This window comes from Pelodiscus sinensis, chromosome 19 (assembly GCF_049634645.1).
Source record: "Pelodiscus sinensis isolate JC-2024 chromosome 19, ASM4963464v1, whole genome shotgun sequence".
In the NCBI taxonomy this organism is placed as follows: domain Eukaryota; kingdom Metazoa; phylum Chordata; order Testudines; family Trionychidae; genus Pelodiscus; species Pelodiscus sinensis.
This window is the reverse complement of record NC_134729.1, coordinates 16,228,731-16,248,935: the sequence shown is the minus strand read 5'-3', so window position 1 is coordinate 16,248,935 and position 20,205 is coordinate 16,228,731. Positions and strand designations below refer to the sequence as shown.

Below are 20,205 nucleotides of genomic sequence, written 5' to 3'. Positions count from 1 at the left end.
AATGTACCGGGCCCAGCCCACCTGGTTTTCGTAAAGGTGGGGAGGGCGCAATTTTGAAAGGGACTTTTCTCCCTTTTAACAGTCAGTCCGTGTCAGCTCACAGGTTCGACTAGCTGGCCATATAGAGGTGAAACGAGATTATAAGCCAGGGGAGAGCTGTGGGGCCCCTCCTAAATCGGGCGAAACTGACGTCTCCCTGTAGCACGCGGCCTTTGGGTTTTGAGAGAACGATGCCGGCTGGGAGGAGGTTCCTCGCTACCGTTCAGCGCTGGCTGTGCCCGGTCTGTCCCGGTGCCGAAGGACTGTCCCCGTCCCAAACGGCTTGTAACTTGGAGGGTGACCTGACAGGCCCATGAAGCAAACACAGGCTGAGGTGAAGGAGCCGGGGTACCACATAGGGCTACGTCTGCACTGCAGGCTTCTTGCACCAGAGCTGTTTTGTGGAAGAATTCTTGTGCAAAAAATCATCCCCAAGAGCACGTCCGCACGGCCATGTGCTTTTGCACAAGAGCGTCCGTGGCAGTGTGGACGCTCTGTTGCGCAAGAAAGCTCTGCTGGCCAATTTAACCAGAAAGTCATGTTGCCTGTCTACACCTCCTTGTGCAAGAGGGCTTATTCCTCCTGGGGAGAGGAGTAACTCTTCTGTTTTCCGACGCTCTACTGTAAATTTACTTGTGCAAGAACACGCGTGCAGTGTAGACAGCCGGCAAGTTTTTGCGCAAGAACTGCTGTCCTTGCACCAGAAGTGGGCACTGTAGACACAGCCAGGATGCTGCGATTCTTAGCCGATGGAAAACAGCCCTTGCCCCCTCCCTGGTTAAAGTCCTTGTGCAGAGTGTTAGACACAAGGTGGCTCCGATTCAGCTGAACCCTCTGTGTGCCCAAGGTCTCTGGGCCGGCTCCCGTACATTATTTGTACCGGGCTGATCTGTGGGGGCCCCCCCGGTGAACAGAGAAGAGCCAGACCCGAAGGCTGGAGAGGCAAACCTGCTGTCCTTGTGCCAGAAGCGTGCAATGTAGACACAGCTTTTGATTGGATGTTTATTGGGGCTCACTTCCAACAAACACGAATCCCATTTCCTCTTCCCTTCGTTTCCCACCCCCTTCCTGCTTCCCCCCCAAACACAGTAATATTTGCAGCTGTCCCGTCCCCGTTCTCCTGAAATGTAACTCTCCAAGCCTGGCAATTGCATCCCAGCGCCTGGAGTGATTTACACCCAGCAAAATCAATTCTAGCGGAGATGGAAACGTTTCAGAGCCAGACAGATAGAGGGGGGGAGGGGGTGCATAGCGACAAACGGCTTCCACACCCCAGCCCGCAAGATCTCGACCCAGACTCCGGTTTTATGCCCTGTAGGAACTCGCCTGCGCTCTGGAGGCCGCAAGAGGCAGGCCTGCTGTGGTAACACCCCCAGCCCCCCTTATCGCAGCCCCCAGGGAGCAGCAGGGGCTGCTGAGTGTCAGTGGCTCCAGCTCTTCTCTTGGGGGGTCCCAGAGCTCAGCATCCTGTGGGAGCAGCTGCCCAGCCGGGAAGCAGCCCCCGAGCCCTGGGAACCTGTCGCCTGCCAGCCGCAGGTGTCTAGCTGCAGCATAGATACGCGCCTGGCGGCCTCCTGTGGGGAGCCCAGCCCCCCCCGTTCCCGGCCTGGAGTCTGGCCCTGGCTCGGGCACTGAAGATCCAGGCCTGCTCCTCTTCTGCATTGTGGGTTTTCCTGGGCCACTCCCTACTCGTCCTCTACGTCCCCCCGGGGTCCCTCGTCTCCCCTGGCCTCCTCGAGAGCCCCCGGCCCTGCCTCTCCAGCCCTGGCCCCCGCTGGGTTTTATTGCCACTTAGCCTGGCTCATTCCCAGCGCTGCAGCTGCCTGCTGTGTGTTACCGGTGGTGCCTGATTCCCCTGGGCAGGGCTGGGATCCAGCTGGCTCCCCCCTCCTCCCCGTCTCCAGCCTCCTTGGGATGCTGCTGTTCCCCTGGGGCAGACGGCCTGGAGTTTCCCTTATTTATCAGGCTAAGATCCATCCTTCCCTGCCCCCACGTTGTGCAGCCTCTCGGCGCCCCACCAGCCCCAGGCATGGCCCCCGGGAGGTGACTGCGGAGAGCAGTGGCGGGCAGGGGCAGCAGCTCCACCAGCTGGAAGCAGCAGAAGGCTATTATCCTCCTGGGGAGCGGCAGCTGGAGCGATTGGAGCGTGGGGGAGTCAGTCGAGCCGGGGGTGGGGGGCGCCCAAGGGCGACACAGCGGGGGGGGAGGGGGATGCAGATGAGACTGGGGCCTGGTTACACCCGCAGCCCATCTGCCCCCAACGGGCGCTGTCAGCCACGGGGGCTGCAACGAGCCCCGTGGGCAAACAGCCCGGCGCCCGCCGGGGCCACGAGCGGCTCCCCAGCTGTTCTACCAGTCGGCAGGGCCGCTCTCCCCATCTCTCAAATCACAAGTTACTGGGGCTTATTTGCATCTATGCAAATGCCAGGATTCTGGAGTTCTTTGTCAGCTCACCCATAGAAAACATGTTGGGGTGTGTTGGGCTCTATCTAAATCTCAAGAAACTGACGCACATGAGATTGGGGGGTGAAGACAGATCTTGGGGTAAATTTGGATCCTGGGGGAACCATAATATTCGAGAAAATTATATGCATCTGACGAAGTGGGTCTTTGCCCACGAAAGCTCATGCTCCTACACTTCAGTTAGTCTATCAGGTGCCACAGGACTCCTCGTCGCTTTTGCAGATTCAGACTAACACGGCTCCCCCTCTGATACTTAATATTCGAGGATTCCTTGGGTGCAAAGAGAGACTTTAAAGCCGCTGCAGAGGCAGTCAGTGAACTGGAGCATCACAAGAGGAGGCCTTGCAGGCAAGAAAAATATGGAACGCTTCACGAATTTGCGTGTCATCCTTGCGCAGGGGCCATGCTAATCTTCTCTGTATCGTTCCAATTTTAGTATATGTGCTGCCGAAGCGAGCACAAATGCTAAAGCCACCTGAGTAGTATTTATACCTCTACCTTTTAAAATTATTTTAGCTGAGGGTGAGCAAACTATTTTATCACTGTATTTATATAATGAATCTAGTTAGCTCAATTGATCCTTATCATCGTATTGATTTTCTAATAATTTTTTTCATTTATGTTCACTGATCTAGTCGAAATACTCTGCCCCCACTCCGCTTCGGGGCCCTGGAGCATTATGGGTAGCCGCATATGGAAATCACCCCAGCAGCGCCCTCAGCTGCAGAAGGCCCTCCCTTTGGGGCTGCCCCGTTCAGTGCCTGAGCGAATTGCGCCCGGACGGCTCCGAGCCTGCCTCCCGCCCTGGCACACGGGCCGGCAGGGCGGGACTCCCCTCCCCCGGGCTTCGGAGGCGAGTCCGGGCTGCCGCCTGAGCGCGGGGGTTTGTTCAGGCGCGTTTGGGGCAGCCCGGGCCGGGGGCCTTGCTCGGCAGGCGGGAGGCGGCGCGCGGGGATGCGGGGAGCGCGGTGAGTCGGGGACGCGGCCACTGCCCGTGGGGGGGGGGCGGGGTCGGTACCAGGCTGGGGGGAGGGGCGGGGAGGGGTCGGTACCATGGCGGGGGGGGTAATTAACTCGGGGGGGGTAATTAACTGGCTGGGGGAGGGGGGATAATTAACTGGCTGGGGGAGGGGGGATAATTAACTCGGGGGGGGTAATTAACTGGCTGGGGGAGGGGGGATAATTAACTGGCTGGGGGAGGGGGGATAATTAACTCGGGGGGGGGTAATTAACTCTGGCTGGGGGAGGGGGGATAATTAACTGGCTGGGGGAGGGGGATAATTAACTTGGCTCGGAGGGAGGGGGTAATTAACTCTGGCTGGGGGAGGGGGGATAATTAACTCGGGGGGGGTAATTAACTCTGGCTGGGGGAGGGGGGATAATTAACTGGCTGGGGGAGGGGGATAATTAACTTGGCTCGGAGGGAGGGGGTAATTAACTCTGGCTGGGGGAGGGGGGATAATTAACTCGGGGGAGGGGGGATAATTAACTTGGCTCGGAGGGAGGGGGTAATTAACTCTGGCTGGGGGAGGGGGGATAATTAACTCTGGCTGGGGGAGGGGGGATAATTAACTGGCTGGGGGAGGGGGATAATTAACTTGGCTCGGAGGGAGGGGGTAATTAACTCTGGCTGGGGGAGGGGGGATAATTAACTCTGGCTGGGGGAGGGGGTAATTACCCATCCTTGGGGAGGATAATTACTATTTTTGCCTCTGGGGAAAGCAAGGCCCCCCCCCCCCCCACATCTGGGAAGAGGTGGCCCCTCCCCCCTCGCCCAGGTCTGGCTGTGCTAGGTGGCGGGGGCTCGGGCTCCCACTCACTGCAGCTCGGTGGTGCTGGGGTGATCGGGGCGGAAGACCCTGGCTACCCGCACGGTTGGGAGTGGAGGGATTCCAGCGGCCCCAGGGGGCTGCCCTTGGTAGCAGGGGTTCATGGGTGCGGGGAGAACACACTCGCAGCCGCATGGTAGCCCTGCCAGGGACAGACGGCATACCTCTGGGGGACCCCCTTTGACCCTCGCAGATCGCTTAAGGGAAAAAGAGGTTTTCTAAAAGCGTCTCAGACTCCTCGTCCACTTTCATCCATGGCTAGTAGCCATGTTTCCACTCCAGAGGCTGTACAGATACTGCCCCTTTGCCCCATAGGGCATTTCCGGGGTAAGATCAGGGATTGTTAAACAGAAGCTCAGAGGGAGTTATTATCTCGTGTGCTTATTGGACCTATATGTAAGGAAGTGACCATCCAGCTCCCCACGTGGGCTCTTGTTTTATCTTCACCGCGTTCTTCCCTCAAATAGAACGATTTCATTCGTGGCCTAGGGCGATAGGTGCCCACAAGGAAAATGAGCAATCTGGGACTTGGATTGGAGGTTTGGTACTCTTGTACCTGGGAAGAGGTGGAATAATGGATAATCTGTATGATTACGTTCTCCCCACTTTAGAGGAAAACTTAACCTTTAAAGCAGGTGCTCGTGGCTGTAAAGATTATGCACTCTATGGCTTTCCTTTCTCCCCAGATGCCTCAGTATGGGCTAAGCCTACTTAAAGAAATCTTAATTAATGGTGCTCAGAATCTGTATGAGACACATTCCATTTGGCTTACATTTAGGGACAAAGGATGAGTTATGGAGATTGGGAGGCTCTTAGGTGGGAGATCTTGATAGGAATGAGGTCCTGGGAGAATGGAAAGGATGGCAGGGAGCGGAGTTAATGCAAAGGAGAGCAGAGGCAATGAAGGGGAATCCAGCTATCACAGGAGTTTTTAAAAGGGTAAGGTTTAAAACTGTAGCCAGGATGGGAATTGTCTACTCTGACTGACAATGTAAGTCAGTGCATCCTATTTTTAATGGGGATTGCACAAAGCAGCAAATTTCCTCTGAAAAGTGAAAATGGCTGCAGCTGTGTTTAAAGGGGATCTTTGACAATGTACCTAGGTCCTTTGAGCGTGTGACTGTACAATAGACGTTTCTCCTATTCAGAGATTAGTCATCTGTTTCTTTCCTATGCACAGAAATCTATGAATAGGCTTTCAACAGGCAAGTGGCGTCTTGAAGGTCTTCCAGGGCACAATGGATTTGGCATATGTCTGTGAGTGGGAGAAAAGGCCCAAAAGCAACCATTGTCCTTCCATCCCGTTGGTGTGCGCGTGGTCCTGCAGGAACTTGATTGCCTTCACAACTGACCTCAAAAACGAGGAGGAAAAAGGTACCCGTCCTCCCATTTCTGTGTCTTGTGATTTGTATCTGTTCCCCCTCTCAACACCTATGCACAACCCCGAGGTGGAAACCCCCCTGCTCTAGGCTATTCTTGCAGTAGAAAATAGATCTTCGATTCGTCAGAGCAGAGACTTGATTTCTTGGACTTGTAAATCAGCACATGTTTATGGCCCTATAAAAAATAACTGCAGCCTTCACTGACGACCTGCAATAAAAAATGGAATGTTTTAAAAATAAACTCTACTGCCAATTCTTGACTGGACTCGGGTCTCTCCCTGCCTAGATCTTACCCACATGATCCATATCTTGGACACGGAGCATCCGTGGGATGTTTATTCCATTAACTCTGGGCACATTGAAATCATCACCTGCTTGGAATGGGATCAGTCAGGTAAACTACTTTTTATAGTTGCTTTTTTGAGGGGGCTAGGGAGGACTTCATAAAATTGCTCACAGTGTGATGGGGCATAGAGAGGAGATTGTGAAGGTCTTTCTCTTTTAGATTCCTGCTGTCTGAAATCTTTGGAAGTGCCCATTGTGTAATATCTGCGCTGCCTAACTCTGGCTGATCTGCATTGTGAGGTCCATAATGGATTTCAGAGAGCACTGTGCTTCTCATTTTTCTTGGGTTAGTTACTAGCAATAGGTGGGTCTCCTAGGCTGGTACCAGATATCCTCATGGGAGTCAGGAGCCACCTCTTGAAATCCAACCTGTAGTATCTGCAAGGCCCTAAAGGAGGCATTAACACCACCCAGATAGGATTTCATGGGTACACTCTGGGAACTGGTGCTCATGATTAAATTGCTGCTTGAATTATGAATTTTCTGCGGATGTTGGTGTGAGCATAATGTTACCCAGCCCTTTTGTCAGGCATCGTGTGCCTCCCCCTCCCACTGCATAACCTTGACTAGGGTCCCTGGGGATTTCTGTGAGCGGTGTGCTCCGACCTTTCTGTTCTTTCCATTGTTCTGCATTAGGTTCCAGGCTCCTGTCAGCTGATGCAGATGGACACATCAAGTGCTGGAGCATGACAGATCACCTGGCCAACAGCTGGGAGAACACTGTGGGCAGCATGGTGGAGGGAGATCCAATCGTGGCTCTCTCCTGGTTGCACAATGGGGTGAAGCTGGCCCTGCATGTGGAAAAGGTTTGTTCTAGCTCTTGCATAGGGAACCTGCAAGGAAGGAGTCAGAAAGGAAGCACTGTCCAGTGGTTAGGACAATAATCTAATACTAGGGAGATATGGGTTCAAATACTTGCTCTGTCGTAGACTTCCTGTATGACCTGGAGTAAGTCACTTAGCCTTTCTGCCTCAGTCCCCCTTCTATGGGGAGAATAGCACTGCCCTATCTCACAGGGTGTTGTGAGGATACATGCCTTCAGGATTCGAAGATGTGCTTACTGAAGGGGACCGTACTTACCCCGTCGATATTGCAGGCTATCTCCCTGATTCCAGAGAAGAGTCGGAGTTTTGACAAACTTTCCATTCCACAGGGTGTCTCCTAATACACAGTCCTCATGGTACCCCGATGAGCTCAAAACTTGTCCCATTTTACAGATGAAATGCCTTGCCCAAGATTGCATAGCAGGTTGGTGCTGGAGCAGGCGTGAGAGGAAAATGGGTCCCATTCTCTGCTCTAGACAGCAACCTAAACTTACTTTCATTTTCCACTCCTCTGGTCCGATGTGTTCTGTCCGTCACTAGGGCCAAAGAAACTTTGCTCCGCTCTGCTGAGGGACCAGAGGGAGGCCAATAGGTCTGAATTGGCTTAAAGTCCGTGTTTGTAATAAGGATTCTGCATTTCTATTACACCTTTCGCAGCTTCAAAAAGGCATGGCTGGTTTTCCCCAGCTGTCTGTCCAGTGAGGGCAGCTTGCTCACAGAGAGGCAAAAGTGTCCAGGTCACGCAACGAGGAAGTGGTGGGGTCAGGAATAAGCATTCAGAGACCTGCTTCCCTGTCCCTGGCTTAACTCTCTAGGCCGGTGATACTCAGACTGAAGCTTGCAAGCTGCAAGTGGCTCTTTAATGCGCCTTCTGCAGCTCGTGTTTTAACGCATGGTGTGTTTGTGTTTATTAACCAGTCAGGAGACTTTTACTATGTTGTTAAATGATTGTAGTTAATAAAATACTAATACTTGGTCAGTATTTCCCCAGCATACTGCTTAAGGATGAATATTTAGCTCTGTGTGTCCCTGGCCTCTGTCAGAGGCGGGGAATGGGCGACAGGGGAGGGATGAGTCCCTGCTCTGTTCACTCCCTCTGGGGCACCTGGCGCTGGGCGCTGTTGGCAGACATACACTGGGCTAGGTGGTCTCTGCTCCTGGGCCATGCTGCAGTTCTAGTACAGAGAGACTCAGGCAATGGCAGAGTCATTTCAGTCCTAGGCTCAAACCTCTCTCTCTGTATGTTAATCTCCGTTCACAGTCTGGAGCCTCGAACTTTGGTGAGAAATTTTCCCGGGTCAAGTTCTCTCCCTCCCTGACTCTGTTTGGGGGGAAGCCCATGGAAGGCTGGATTGCTGTGACCATCAGCGGCCTAGTGACCGTCTCTCTCCTCAAGCCCAACGGGCAAGTGTTGACCTCCACGGAGAGCCTTTGCCGCCTGCGCTGCCGTGTCGCCCTGGCGGACATTGCCTTCACCGGCGGGGGGAACATCGTGGTGGCCACCTCGGACGGCAGCAGCACCTCTCCCGTCCAGTTTTACAAGGTCTGTGTTAGTGTGGTGAACGAGAAGTGCAAAATTGACACGGAGATTCTGCCCTCGCTTTTCATGCGGTGTACCACGGACCCTGCCCGCAAGGACAAGTACCCAGCAATCACTCATCTGAAATTCCTCGCCAGGGACATGTCAGAGCAGGTGAGCGGCTGTGTTGTGCCAGCCTTCCAAGAGTGAAATGCTTAGGAAGGGGAAGAACATACTGGATCTATGAGTTTTTCCCTGCAGCTTTGCGATTGCACTAACCAGTAGCTTGCGTGCTGTTCCACGCTCGAGCCCCCCACCGGCTCTGCCAGTGCACACTAGTCTTGGCCGGCAGTACTCCACTGCATTTCCTGTCCACTGCCTCCCAGCTAGACTCTGGTGGTGGTTGGGAAGTGTGTGTGGCGTGGAGGATTTACAGAGCAATGGGTGCTCTCTGTCATGGAAAGGCAATTTGAAAACCCATCCTCTTCCTGCCCCTCGTTCTTGTCTCTCTTGGGAGACTCCTAAAACAAATAGCTGATTTTGGGGGGCACCGATCTGTTCACAGGCTTCTGGGATATGGAGCCGTTCAGGTTTGTAGCTCACTGCTTCAGAGCCAGCCCAGATCAGTGGCCTTTAAAGCTCTTGGTCAGTCTGAAATGATGTGGTGGCATACGCCTGCTGGGCAGTGGAAAGGCGTTTAATTCACAGACGTCCCCATGATGGGTGATCATTTGGCAATCTCAGCAGAGGCCAAGCTCCCCACTCCAAGCTAATTTCTTCCGGTCAGAGTGGAGCACGTTCTGTCAGAGCGTCTGAGTAACTGCCCTGTGCTAGCAGGGATGACAGTTTCTAGGGCTGTCTCCTGTATCAACGTTCAGTTCATTTCCCGCGGTCAGGTTTTATAATTTTGTTTTCTCCTTGCGTTAAGAAGAGCTGCATTTTACAGGCTTGTGGGAGAAGAAGCAGGGTGTAGAAATAACAGTGTTCATAATTTGGAAGCTAACGGGGGTGACAGCTGCTAGGTTTGCATATTGAAATTCTACCTGTCATGTCTGTCTCATAAGGGTGGGGAGGGGTCAGTGTTCAAGGAAGAACTTGGAACTTCATGTGTTGCCAAATCTCTGTTTTTCATGTGTGGATCGTACACCTCGCGGGAAGGAAACACCCTGCACTCTGCGTTTTCCTAATCTGAACTTCATGCAGACATTACATTACCAAACCTCCCCTCCCTTTGGTTGGGAGGGTGGGCACGAAAGGCACAGCTGTGAAGTCGTGCCCGGTTTGAACATCCCTTTCTGATTTGAAGGTGCTGCTCTGTGCCTCAAACCAGAACAGCAGCATCGTGGAGTGCTGGTCTCTCCGCAAAGAGGGCTTGCCAGTCAATAACATCTTCCAGCAGATCTCTCCTGTGGGTGAGTTTCAATAGCTGCTGCTCCTCTGAAGCAGAAGCGGAGTCCAAGGGGGATCAAAACTTGGTGTAAACTCTTGACTCAGTTATGACTTGAAATCCCTTCTTTATTCATCTCGGCGGTCTCTCACCCATGTCCTCCTGTGTTTAGTCCTGTCTTTTGTTTCTGCTGTTTATCTGTTTGTTTGCATCTGCCTATGCACAGTGTGCAACAAATTGCAAATTCCAAGAGAAAAATACAGGGAGTTTAATTGTTTCTCTCGATAATAATGGATATGTATTTTGGTGGGTGTGTTTTGTTTTTGGCAGCTTGCAGTGCATCCACTTTTCCTGCTGAGAACAGGGCGCGCACAATCTTACAAAACAAGTTTGCAACAGTCAGGTGGCTTAATCAGGCTACGTAGGCTGTGAATTTATCCCATTTTTGTCTTGCAGATAAAATCAAATCTGCATGTTTAGCCCAAAGTTAAATGAATGACATTGTCATCACGACAATAAAAGAGCCTTCTGTCATAATGGATTTAGAAATTAAAAAAACAACCCCTCAACTTTTTCGTAAAACTATGGAGTCTAGAAAAACAGTTTTGTCTCTTCTTGGGAAATCTGCCAGTCTGAGTGAATAAACATAATCAAGGTTTAATTCCAAGCACATTTTTGGGGAAAAATCAAGACTGGGATGTCTGTGACACTTTCTGTGACTCTTTTATGTGAAATTCTGTCATTTGTTTTCTCTGAAGTTGGAGACAAGCAGCCGATGATACTGAAATGGCGGATTCTCTCTGCCACCAACGATTTGGATCGCGTTTCAGCTGTGGCTTTGCCAAAACTGCCAATCTCCCTAACCAATACTGACCTCAAAGTGGCTAATGACACCAAATTCTTCCCTGGACTGGGTAAGGAGGCTTCTTTTCTGGGCATCTAACTGCAGATCAAAGTTTTGCTGCCGAGCAGAGAGGGCCCCAGCTACTTTGGAGCGTGTTTGTGTGCACCTTGATAGAAGATGTCCTGTCACAATGAAAATGCCCTTTAAAACTTCACCAAGTCTGTTCCCAGTGGGAATGGTCACATCCCCCTAGCAATGAGGAAGAACTCACACAGGAGGAAGTGTCGTTGTTGTCACATGTGCGGGGGTGCCTGATGGGGATGTGAATGGGTAACTGGTTACCTGGTAACCATCACCCTAACCAGGTGTCAGTTAACAGGTACCCAGGAACAGCCCCCCAGGGGTTGGGAACTGCCCCATTGGTGAGCAGGGGGCACTGGGAGCAGAAGCTGCCATGCCCCCCGACCTGCTCTGAGCTGCTGGCTCCTTCTGCCGGCTCCCCCTCCCTCCGCAAAGGGGGGAGGGGTGGGAGCGGGATCCCTCCTAATCTGTTAACCAGTTAAACCTGAGATTGAATTGCTTAGCTGATTAATCTGCCGCTGTGCCCCAGCTTTTCCGTGTCTGCTAGTGGGCACTGAAGAAACCTAGGAAGCTGGGGGCTCCTGTTCTCAGCTGTCCATGCAGCGGCACTAGTGAGACAGGCGCTGAGGAGGGACACTATGTAGCGCTTAGAGTGGAGGATGAGAGTCAAGCCTTCTGGGTTCTTCTCGGTTCTGCTGCTGTCTTGCTGGGTAAACTTGGGCACATGGCTTAGGATGTTCCGGTACCACGGTGGTGGGTCAGTACAAGGATCTGATTAGAATCACGTTTGCTTTTCCAAGATGCTGAGCACCCAGAACTCCCCCAGCGGGAGCTCTGCGAGCCAGGCCCAGGCTCAGTTTATGCAGCATGTCGTGTCTGTGTCCGTCTTACGGTACATCGGCGCTGTGGCTGGGGGTGCTTTTTCAACAGGTCTCGTGTAGCTGTATGCACGCTAGCATTGATAGAGCTGGCATGCTGAACCTGGCAGTTCCTGTGGGAGGGGCTAGCTGCCCCGAGCACAGGACCCTGGGTATGTATTCAGGTGGTTAGCCTGTGCTACTGCTGCAGCTCCTCTGCTGTTTTTAGCATGCCGGACAGATCAAAGCTAGGGCGTGTACATCCACCCGAGCTGGAGATCTGACCTCTGTTCCAGGGTAGACGTGTGCTTAGACTGTAGGCTTTGGGGGCAGGGCCCATCTTTGCTCTTTGCCAGGTTTAACACACCACAGAACGGGTGTACTTGTACCTGCCTCTCAGTGAATTTGTCTTAATGTTTGCAAGTCACTTGCTAAGCCCCTGATATTTCCTGCCCCCAGGTCTTGCTTTGGCCTTCCACGATGGCAGCGTGCACATCGTTCATCGCTTATCCTTGCAGACCATGGCAGTGTTCTACGGATCCTCTTCTCAGCGCCCAGTGGACGAGCAGGCGATCAAAAGGCAGCGAGCAGCCGGTCCTTTGGTTCACTTCAAAGCCATGCAGCTCTCCTGGACGTCCCTGGCCCTGGTTGGGATTGATAACCATGGCAAGGTACTTTGCCTTGCTGTGTCAGATATGGGGAAAAAACCTAGTAGCTCTGCAAGGCCAGCACGAACTCCCTTCAGTTCTCTAGGGCTCGGCTTGGCTCTGCTGGATCTAGATGGCTCAAGCAGGGGGCTTCCAGGAAGGTCCCAGGGATGTTATTACAAGTCCGTTTGATCCCGCCAGTAGGAAGTCTCTTCCAGGACACGGCTGTGCAGTTGCTTTGTTTCACAGAACTGTGTCTCCGGCCCAGTAGTGACTGGGCATTGCTAAGGTCAGATGTACAGTCTGTTAAGTTGCATAGCATCAATGTAATAGATCCCAGTCCAGTTTGCACGCCTCTCCCCAGAACTGGCTGCTTGTTGCTCAGGCCTGAGCCAGGGAGAATTTCCTGCCCTTACCCTGGGAGGCTGTCTCCCTAGATCATGGCAGTGCTACATTTGCAGGGGACAGACCAATCTAGCAGGACCGTGGCTGACCCTTGTGTCTGCTGGAGGTTTTGTAGAGCAGTGATGGCTTTGTCTGACCCCCTGTGGTGTTAGCCCCTTAATAGGGACAGAGCCTCACGAGAAGTGTTCCTGTCCGTTCTTTCTTCAGCTGAGCATGCTCCGGATCTCTCCCTCCATGGGCCATGTGCTGGACATGAACATGTCTCTACGCCACCTGCTCTTCCTGCTGGAGTACTGCATGGTGACGGGGTACGACTGGTGGGACATCTTGCTGCACGTGCAGCCCAGCATGGTGCAGAACCTGGTGGAGAAGCTGCACGAGGAGTACATGCGCCAGAACGCAGCCCTGCAGCAGGTGAGAGCCACAGAGGCACGTGGGGACGGGTAGGAGGGGAGTGGAGGGATGGGGGGTGTTAACTTCCAGGGGTTACTTTAGCCACTAGGCTACGCTGCCTCTCGTAAGCAGGTCCGTGTGTGCTGTCGGGGGCTTGGAGCGATTGTGGGTGGCAGGGAGATTTCTGTGGAGAGAATTCTTATGCATGAACTTCGCATGCAGTCCAGTGTCCAGTGCAGCGGTTCTCAAACCATGGATCAGGGCCACGGCGTAGGGGTCGCTAGAGCAGGCATAGAGTTGCTGGAGCCAAAGCCCAAGGACTTCACCTCTGAGTGGCAAGGCCAGATTCCCGCCCCCCGCCCCCACCCCACCTGGGGCTTTGGCTTTGGCCCCCCCGGGGTCATGCAGTAATTTTTGTTCTCAGAGGGAGGTTAAAGTGCAGTGAAGTCTGAACTCCTGGTCTGATGAGTTCACCCCAGCAACAGAGCACTGGCTGGTTTAGAGTTAGCATTTTAAGCATGTGATCGGTGCCGCTCTGGACTTGCCTGCTCTGCCTTAAGAGTACACCTGCCCCCCGTACTCCGGGTGCCCCTAATCCGGGAGCGCCTGTGGCTCCGAGACTGGCAGGGGGAGGGGGAAACAGCTCTGCACACTGCCCCCTCTTTTCCCCCAGCTGGGGGAATGGCAGTGCAGCAACATGCTTCCCTGAAGCTTTTCCCCGCCTCTCCCATAGCAGTAGGGGGCGGTGCCTGTGAGTGGCGGGGGTGCAGAGCCACTAGTGCCCCTGGGAGCAGGGCTCCAGGTAAGCGCCCCCCTCCCGCAGCGCCCTCCCTCGCCTGGCATGCTCAGTTTCCCAGGGTGGCCGGTTGAAGACGCCAGCAGTTCACATTGGAACAGCGCTGGGGAGCCTGATGTGGATGTACGAGGGGGAGCCGAGGGGCTGTGTGTTAAGTGGGTTCGTTCTGACTCCGGTCTGGTGGGTCCCGCAGGTTCTCTCCACACGCATCGTCGCCATGAAGGCCTCTCTCTGCAAGCTCTCCTCCAGCACGGTGGCGCGCGTGTGCGACTATCACGCCAAGCTCTTTCTGATCGCCATCAGCTGCACCCTGAAATCCCTGCTCCGCCCGCACTTCCTCAACACCCCCGACAAGAGCCCCGGCGACCGGCTCACTGAGATCTGCTCCAAGATTACCGACATAGGTAGCAGCCGGCAGCCCTGGAGGCAGCGGGGCCATCTGCAGTCTGTTGTTAGGGGTGCCTCTCCATGGGGGAGCGACTCCCACACCTCAGCGGCTACTGGCCTCAGCGCACGTTCACTCCCTTGGGACCCTGAGGAGTGCTGGTGGAACTCCAGGAGATGGTATAAGAGTGGCCAGGCTGGGTCAGACCAAAGGTCCATCTAGCCCAGTGTCCAGTGCCAGGTGCCCCAGAGGGAGCGTCAGAGGCCAGCTGTGGGCAGTTACAGGTGTTGGGCATGGAGGATCCCAGAGGATCTGTTTATACTGTGATGTCACATGGGCACTGCAGCTGGAGTCAGGCTTTCTACGTACTGTACAGATACTTTGCTAGGGCGGAGGCTTACCTCTGGCGAGCTTACGGTCTGACTAGGCAAGGGGTGGGAGGAAGAACAGAGGGGAAAGGGACACGTGGCAGCACTTGGACCAGCACTTAGGTCTCCCGCAGCCCAGTCCAGTGCCTTACCCATTGGGCCATGCTACCTTTTGCAGGCTGCACAGCTGGGTAGCAGTAAAGCCGTATGGATTTGTAGTTGGCAGCTGGGTTTCATAGAGAGAAGCGTGGTCTGTTGGCAGCGGTGGGAACGCCAAGAGCCTCCCTTCTCCCTGTGCTAGGAGCTGCCTTGCTTCCATTTCAGACATTGACAAAGTGATGATCAACCTGAAGACAGAGGAGTTTGTCCTGGAGATGACCACACTGCAGTCCCTGCAGCAACTCATCCAGTGGGTGGGCGACTTCGTGCTCTATCTGCTCGCCAGCCTCCCGAACCAGGTGAGAACCTGTCCCCTGGCTCTGGCTTGGAGACTGAGGCAGCCTTGTTGGGGGTGAGGGGATCATGGAAGCCCTTCTTCCATGCGGTGGCCTTTGCTGCTGCCCTAGAGACGGATTGCTCTGAAGCCCCTGTGTCCTTTTCAGGGTAACTTGTTCTCTTGCTGGAGTGAGCCCACGGCACTGGAGCGCACGGAGCGACGTAAAGGAAATGGTTCCGGGGCGATGCCCGTGAACCCAGATCATACAAGTGTCTTTTCCCTGCAGGGATCCCCTGTGCGGCCGGGACACAGCTTCCTGCGAGACGGGGCATCGCTGGGGATGCTCCGAGAGCTCATGGTGGTGATCCGGATCTGGGGCCTCTTGAAGCCAAGCTGCCTCCCTGTTTACACGGCAACCTCCGATACCCAGGATAGCATGTCCCTGCTCTTCCGGCTGCTGACTAAGCTCTGGCTGTGCTGTAAGGGTTTAAAACTTCCCAGAATTCCGGCCACTCATCCTCTTTGGGTGCAGGGGACATTGCTTGCGGGTTGCAGAAAAACCCCCCAGGGACAGCGAGGCTCTGGGTAGGTCTGTAGCCATTAGAAGGGGAAGGCGGCCACAGCCGTGATCACCAGTTGGTCAGTCGCGATCGACTGGTCAGTCCTGGAAACTCGCCCCGTTGCTTGTGATTCCTGGTGGTGCAGTGGGGCTGTCGCTAAGGCAGGTGGACGCTCCTGCCTGCAGGCACTGCCCCCGCAGCTCCCATTGGCCAGGAACGAGGCACTGTGGCCATTGGGAGCTTCCGGGGCAGTGGCTGTGGAGGGGGCAGTGAGTAGAGCCACGTACTCCCCACCCTGGGGCTGTAGGGACATGGCCCCTTCTGGGAGTCATGTGGGGCTGGAACAGGCAATGAGCCTGTCTTAGCCCCATTGCACTGGCACCTGTACCCACACTCCCTCACAGAGCTTGCACCCTGGTTCAGCCCGCAGCCCCTTCTCGCACTGCAAACCCCTTGGCCCTCGCCCAGGGCTGCACCCCGTCTGAACCCCCATCCCCTGCCCCAGCCCGGTGCTTGAGGGTGAGGGAGGGGCGGGACGGAGTGAGCAGGGCAGGGCCTAAGGAGGTTGGAGACCACTGGGCTACCGGATTGATTGTTTCTTGAGCTGCCAGCCTGCGTCAGGGAGGGGGGAACCCTGCAGACGGCTGCATTTCTTGTGCTTCCAGCAAGGGGCCCGTTCCAGAGAGCTCTCTGCTTCGTCTCCCACGCAGGTCGAGACGAAACTCACCCGAGCGAGCCGGACGATACCCTGATTGACGAGTGTTGTCTTCTCCCCAGCCAGTTGCTCATTCCCAATATAGACTGGCTGCCCATCAACGACGGCATTATCAGCAAGCTGCAGAGCAAGCAGCTCATCAGGCTGCAGTTCGGGAAGGCCCCTGGACTCGTCGGCCACACTGTCTCGTCACAATTCGATGTCTTTGTCAGGTATGGAAGGCTGAACCACGCAGGTAGTGTGGTTAGAGCAGAGCGAGGACTGGGCTCTCCTGGCTGTGTCACAAATTCACTCTGTGACTGCAGAAGAGTTGCTTGCGCTCTGTTTTTCCATCTCTGAAATGGGTACAGTGCCTTGGGGTTAAAAGTGGCACTTTAAGCCCTCGAGTGTAGCCTTTGCATGTGGAGAAGGGTTGTAACAATGTCCCACTGAGAGATACAGGTACAGGTGTTCTGTGTGACAAGCCCGCAGTCCTAGAAATAGGGTTTTTGCAATTTTTGGGCTGTGCAGTTTCTCACATTTTCCTTCCTATGCAGGGCACCTGGGCAGCCAAAAATTGATCACTTGAGACGGCTGCACTTAGGGGCGTATCCAACAGAGGAGTGCAAGTCATGTACTCGGTAAGTTCAGCACGTCTGATCCCTTTCATTCACGGCTGGTTTTATTCGGGGCTTGCCTGCTTAAAAGCTGTGCCCGTCCATGCCCTAGTAGGTCTGTTCTCTTAGCAGTCCCTTTGTCGTTAGCATGGGAAAAACTACCCATGTTTTCTGTGTACATGAGAGAGTGTCGTTGCGCCCCCTTGCGGTTGGAAGGAAGCTGAGACAATGGTGATTATGCTGTTCCATTAACCTTTTCCCTGGGCTGCTTCAGATCCCTGAAGTGCTGGACTAGTCTGACAAAGGTGTAAGCCGGCACCGTTCTCACTCAGTACAATGCTCCCCAAGGGCATTCCAGGTTGTAGTTGCATGTGTATGTTTGTGTGCGTGTGTGTTACTGTTTGCTGTTCCCTGCAAAGCCAGTGCAGCTGTGGAAGAGAGCTGGGCTCTGCCCTGCTTTACACATTGTCCCAGAATTGCTAGCTACTTTCCAGTTGCGCTCCATGACATCTGCAGATAATACGGCTTTGGGCACAGAGTAGGAGGGCTGTGTTGATGCACAGACATAACTGAGGACAGAACTTTGCCTGCAGACTCCTAGTGGTGAGTTTTGATGACTAGGAACGATCTCGGGCCAGTGATTGCATGCTTGGATGTTACCGATTCAATTCTTGGAGTGAGCGAAAGGGAATGAATTCAGCACCCACACTGACCGCTTCAGCATCCCTGTTCAGAGCGGCCCTGCATTGGAAGTCCTTCCAACCGGCTCCTTTCGCTCTCTTCTCTGCTCTCCCCTCATAAGGAGCCTGGATTGTGCAATGAAGGTGCCGTGAATGAGCAGCCAACTGATCAGATGATTAAATTGATCTTGAATGTTGGTTTTTCTCGGGAGTCCCCGTGGCAGGCTGCTTTCACAAGGCTGTTGTGTCCGTTGGTGGTTGGTTTCCAGTGGGGTGCCGCAAGGATCAGTACGAGAGCCGGTTTTATGCAGTATCTTCATTAATGACATGGACGAGGGGATGGATTGAACCCTCAGCAAGTTTGTGGATGACACTAAGCTAGGGGGAGAGGTAGATACGTTGGAGGGCAGGGATAGGGTCCAGAGTGACCTAGGCCAGTGTTTCCCAATTTTATTTGGCCACGGAACCCTTTCAGACTCGAAAGAATTTTGCAGAACCCCTAATAAAAATCTAATATGGGGACATCAGCGCAGAGTAGTGACATCATCGTCCCCACTCTCTGGCCAAGCTGGCATTACACAGGGACACTTATGGTGGCAAACACAAATGAAAACTGTTTTCAATAATATTCATAAATGCTTAAATAATAAAATGTGATTGTAATGGAATTTTCTCGCGGAACCCTTATTTTCACTTTGCGGAACCCTGGGATTCTGCGGAACATCATTTGGGAAACCCCTAGACAGTTTAGAGGATTGGGCCAAAAGAAACCTGATGAGGTTCAACAAGGACAAGTGCAGAGTCCTGCCCTCGGGACGGAAGAATCCCAAGCGTTGTTACAGGCTGGGGACCGACTGGCTAAGTGCAGTTCAGCAGAAAAGGACCTGGAGATTACAGTGGATGAGAAGCTGGATATGAATCAACAGTGTGTCCTTGTGGCCAAGAAGGCTAATGGCATATTAGGTTGCATTAGGAAGAGCATTGCCAGCAGATCTAGAGAAGTGATTATTCCCCTTTATTCAGCACTAGTGAGGCCGCATCTGGAGTGTTGCATCCAATTCTGGGCCCCCCACTACAGAAAGGATGTGGACGCATTGGAGAGGGTCTAGAGGAGGGCGACCAAAATGATTAGGGGGCTGGAGCATTTGACCTACTAGGAGAGGCTGAGGGATTTGGGCTTGTTTAGTCTGCAGAAGAGAAAGGGGGGGGGGGGGGGATTTGAGAGCAGCCTTCAGCTTCCTGAAGGGAGGTTCCAAAGAGGCTGGAGAGAGGCTGTTCTCAGTGGTGACAGATGCAGAACGAGGAGCAATGGGCTCAAGTCGCAGTGGGGAAGGCTTAGGTTGGATATTAGGAAAGACTATTTCCCTAGGCGGGCGGGGAAGCGCTGGGCTGGGTTCCCTAGGAAGGGGGTGGTGTCTCCATCCCTAGAGGTGTTTAAGTCTCGGCTTGAGAAAGCCCTGGCAGGGCTGATTGAGTTGGAGCTGATCCTGCTTGGGGCAGAGGCCTGGACTCGCTGGCTTCTGAGGTCTCTGCCAGCCCTGGGATTCTGTGATTCTATGATAACTGGAAATCGTTACATTGGAGACAGCTTGTGTCCCCCTGACACCCCCTTTCACTTGGGAGCATTTCTTATGCCTTTTCCATTGCGCTTTGCTTCTCCCAAGCATCACCTGGAAAGGGCAAAAAGCTCATGCCCTCCTGTGACTTCTCAGTCCTGCCCTGATCCATAAAGGCCCCAGCCGTGCCAGCGTGCACTTCACGTGCTCTGTGTTTGTGTCTCTCAGATGCGGCTGCGTAACCATGCTGAAATCACCTAACAAAACCACAGCGGTGAAACAGTGGGAGCAGCGCTGGATCAAAACCTGCCTCTGCGGGGGGCTTTGGAGGAGAATGCCGCTCAGCTACTCCTGAAAGCGCCTCCTGCCAGGGGACAAGGGAACAAACCTGCCCTTGGTGGGGGAACAGCTTAGAGCAGCCTTTCCAATTTAGAAACCTGGGAATTCGGACCGGAGTCAGCTGGCTGGATGTCTGAGAGAAAACACATCGCTCTTCCCGCTGCCGAGAAGCAAAGGAGTGTTTAGAGGCTCATCCTCCTTTGTGCGCTAAACTGAAAGGAAAAGAGGATTTTTGAAGAAAAGAGTAAGAGGGGAATCTCCCCATGTGGGTTTCTCTGCCACACTCTGAGAGGCAGCATGGTCTAGTGGTCAAAGCACATTTATGGGAAATCTAGGTTCTGTTCCTACTTCTCCCACTGTCTGCCTATGAATCATGGAACGGGTTGGGCCTCCTCAGTTTCCCGTCTCTAAAAGGTGAGGGATCATACCGATTCCCCCTCTCTCCCCCCCATATACACACACTTTACACATCACCTTGGTCCTCTGGTGAAGGCTTTTTTATCCGTGTACAGTCTCAGTATTCGAATGGGAGCGTTTCCCCGTTTGAGGGACCAGAAGGACGTTACTGCCCTGGGCTGAGACCAGCAGAGGGCTGTCCTGCCAGTAGCGCTGTCTTGTAAATAATAATTCTCTTTGTTTTGCACAAAGTTTTAGTAAAATCTCTAAATCTTCAGAAGGATTTTTCCCTCTCTTGTTACGTTACTAGCTTGCTGCACGTAAGAGCTTTCAAAGAAGGAAATAGCAGCTAATGCCGGGCTC

The 20,205-nt window shown here is 53.6% G+C and overlaps 1 protein-coding gene and 1 non-coding gene across 7 annotated transcripts; one reads left to right on the top strand and one right to left on the bottom strand.

The window, feature by feature from the left end:
- Positions 1-2,855: 2,855 nt before the first annotated feature.
- LOC112545588 (U6 spliceosomal RNA) lies at positions 2,856-2,962 on the bottom strand. Its single transcript, XR_003089118.1, has one exon. It is a non-coding gene; the product is annotated as a U6 spliceosomal RNA (small nuclear RNA).
- A 364-nt stretch (positions 2,963-3,326) lies between these two features.
- MED16 (mediator complex subunit 16) lies at positions 3,327-20,122 on the top strand. Of its 6 annotated transcripts, none has more exons than XM_075902622.1 (15): positions 3,327-3,470; positions 5,512-5,705; positions 6,000-6,107; positions 6,695-6,864; positions 8,144-8,575; positions 9,708-9,813; positions 10,547-10,702; positions 12,030-12,241; positions 12,830-13,036; positions 14,005-14,215; positions 14,889-15,022; positions 15,287-15,479; positions 16,271-16,487; positions 16,812-16,895; positions 19,336-20,122. In XM_075902622.1, the coding sequence occupies exons 2-15, from the start codon at positions 5,570-5,572 to the stop codon at positions 19,460-19,462; spliced, it is 2,493 nt and encodes an 830-aa protein (XP_075758737.1). In that variant the 5' UTR covers positions 3,327-3,470; positions 5,512-5,569; the 3' UTR covers positions 19,463-20,122. The 6 variants fall into 6 exon arrangements, 5 of the variants coding, with proteins under 5 accessions (XP_075758737.1, XP_075758738.1, XP_075758736.1 ...); XM_075902623.1 differs by lacking the exon at positions 3,327-3,470 and adding an exon at positions 4,261-4,280; XM_075902621.1 differs by lacking the exon at positions 3,327-3,470 and adding an exon at positions 4,288-4,658.
- Positions 20,123-20,205: the final 83 nt, after the last annotated feature.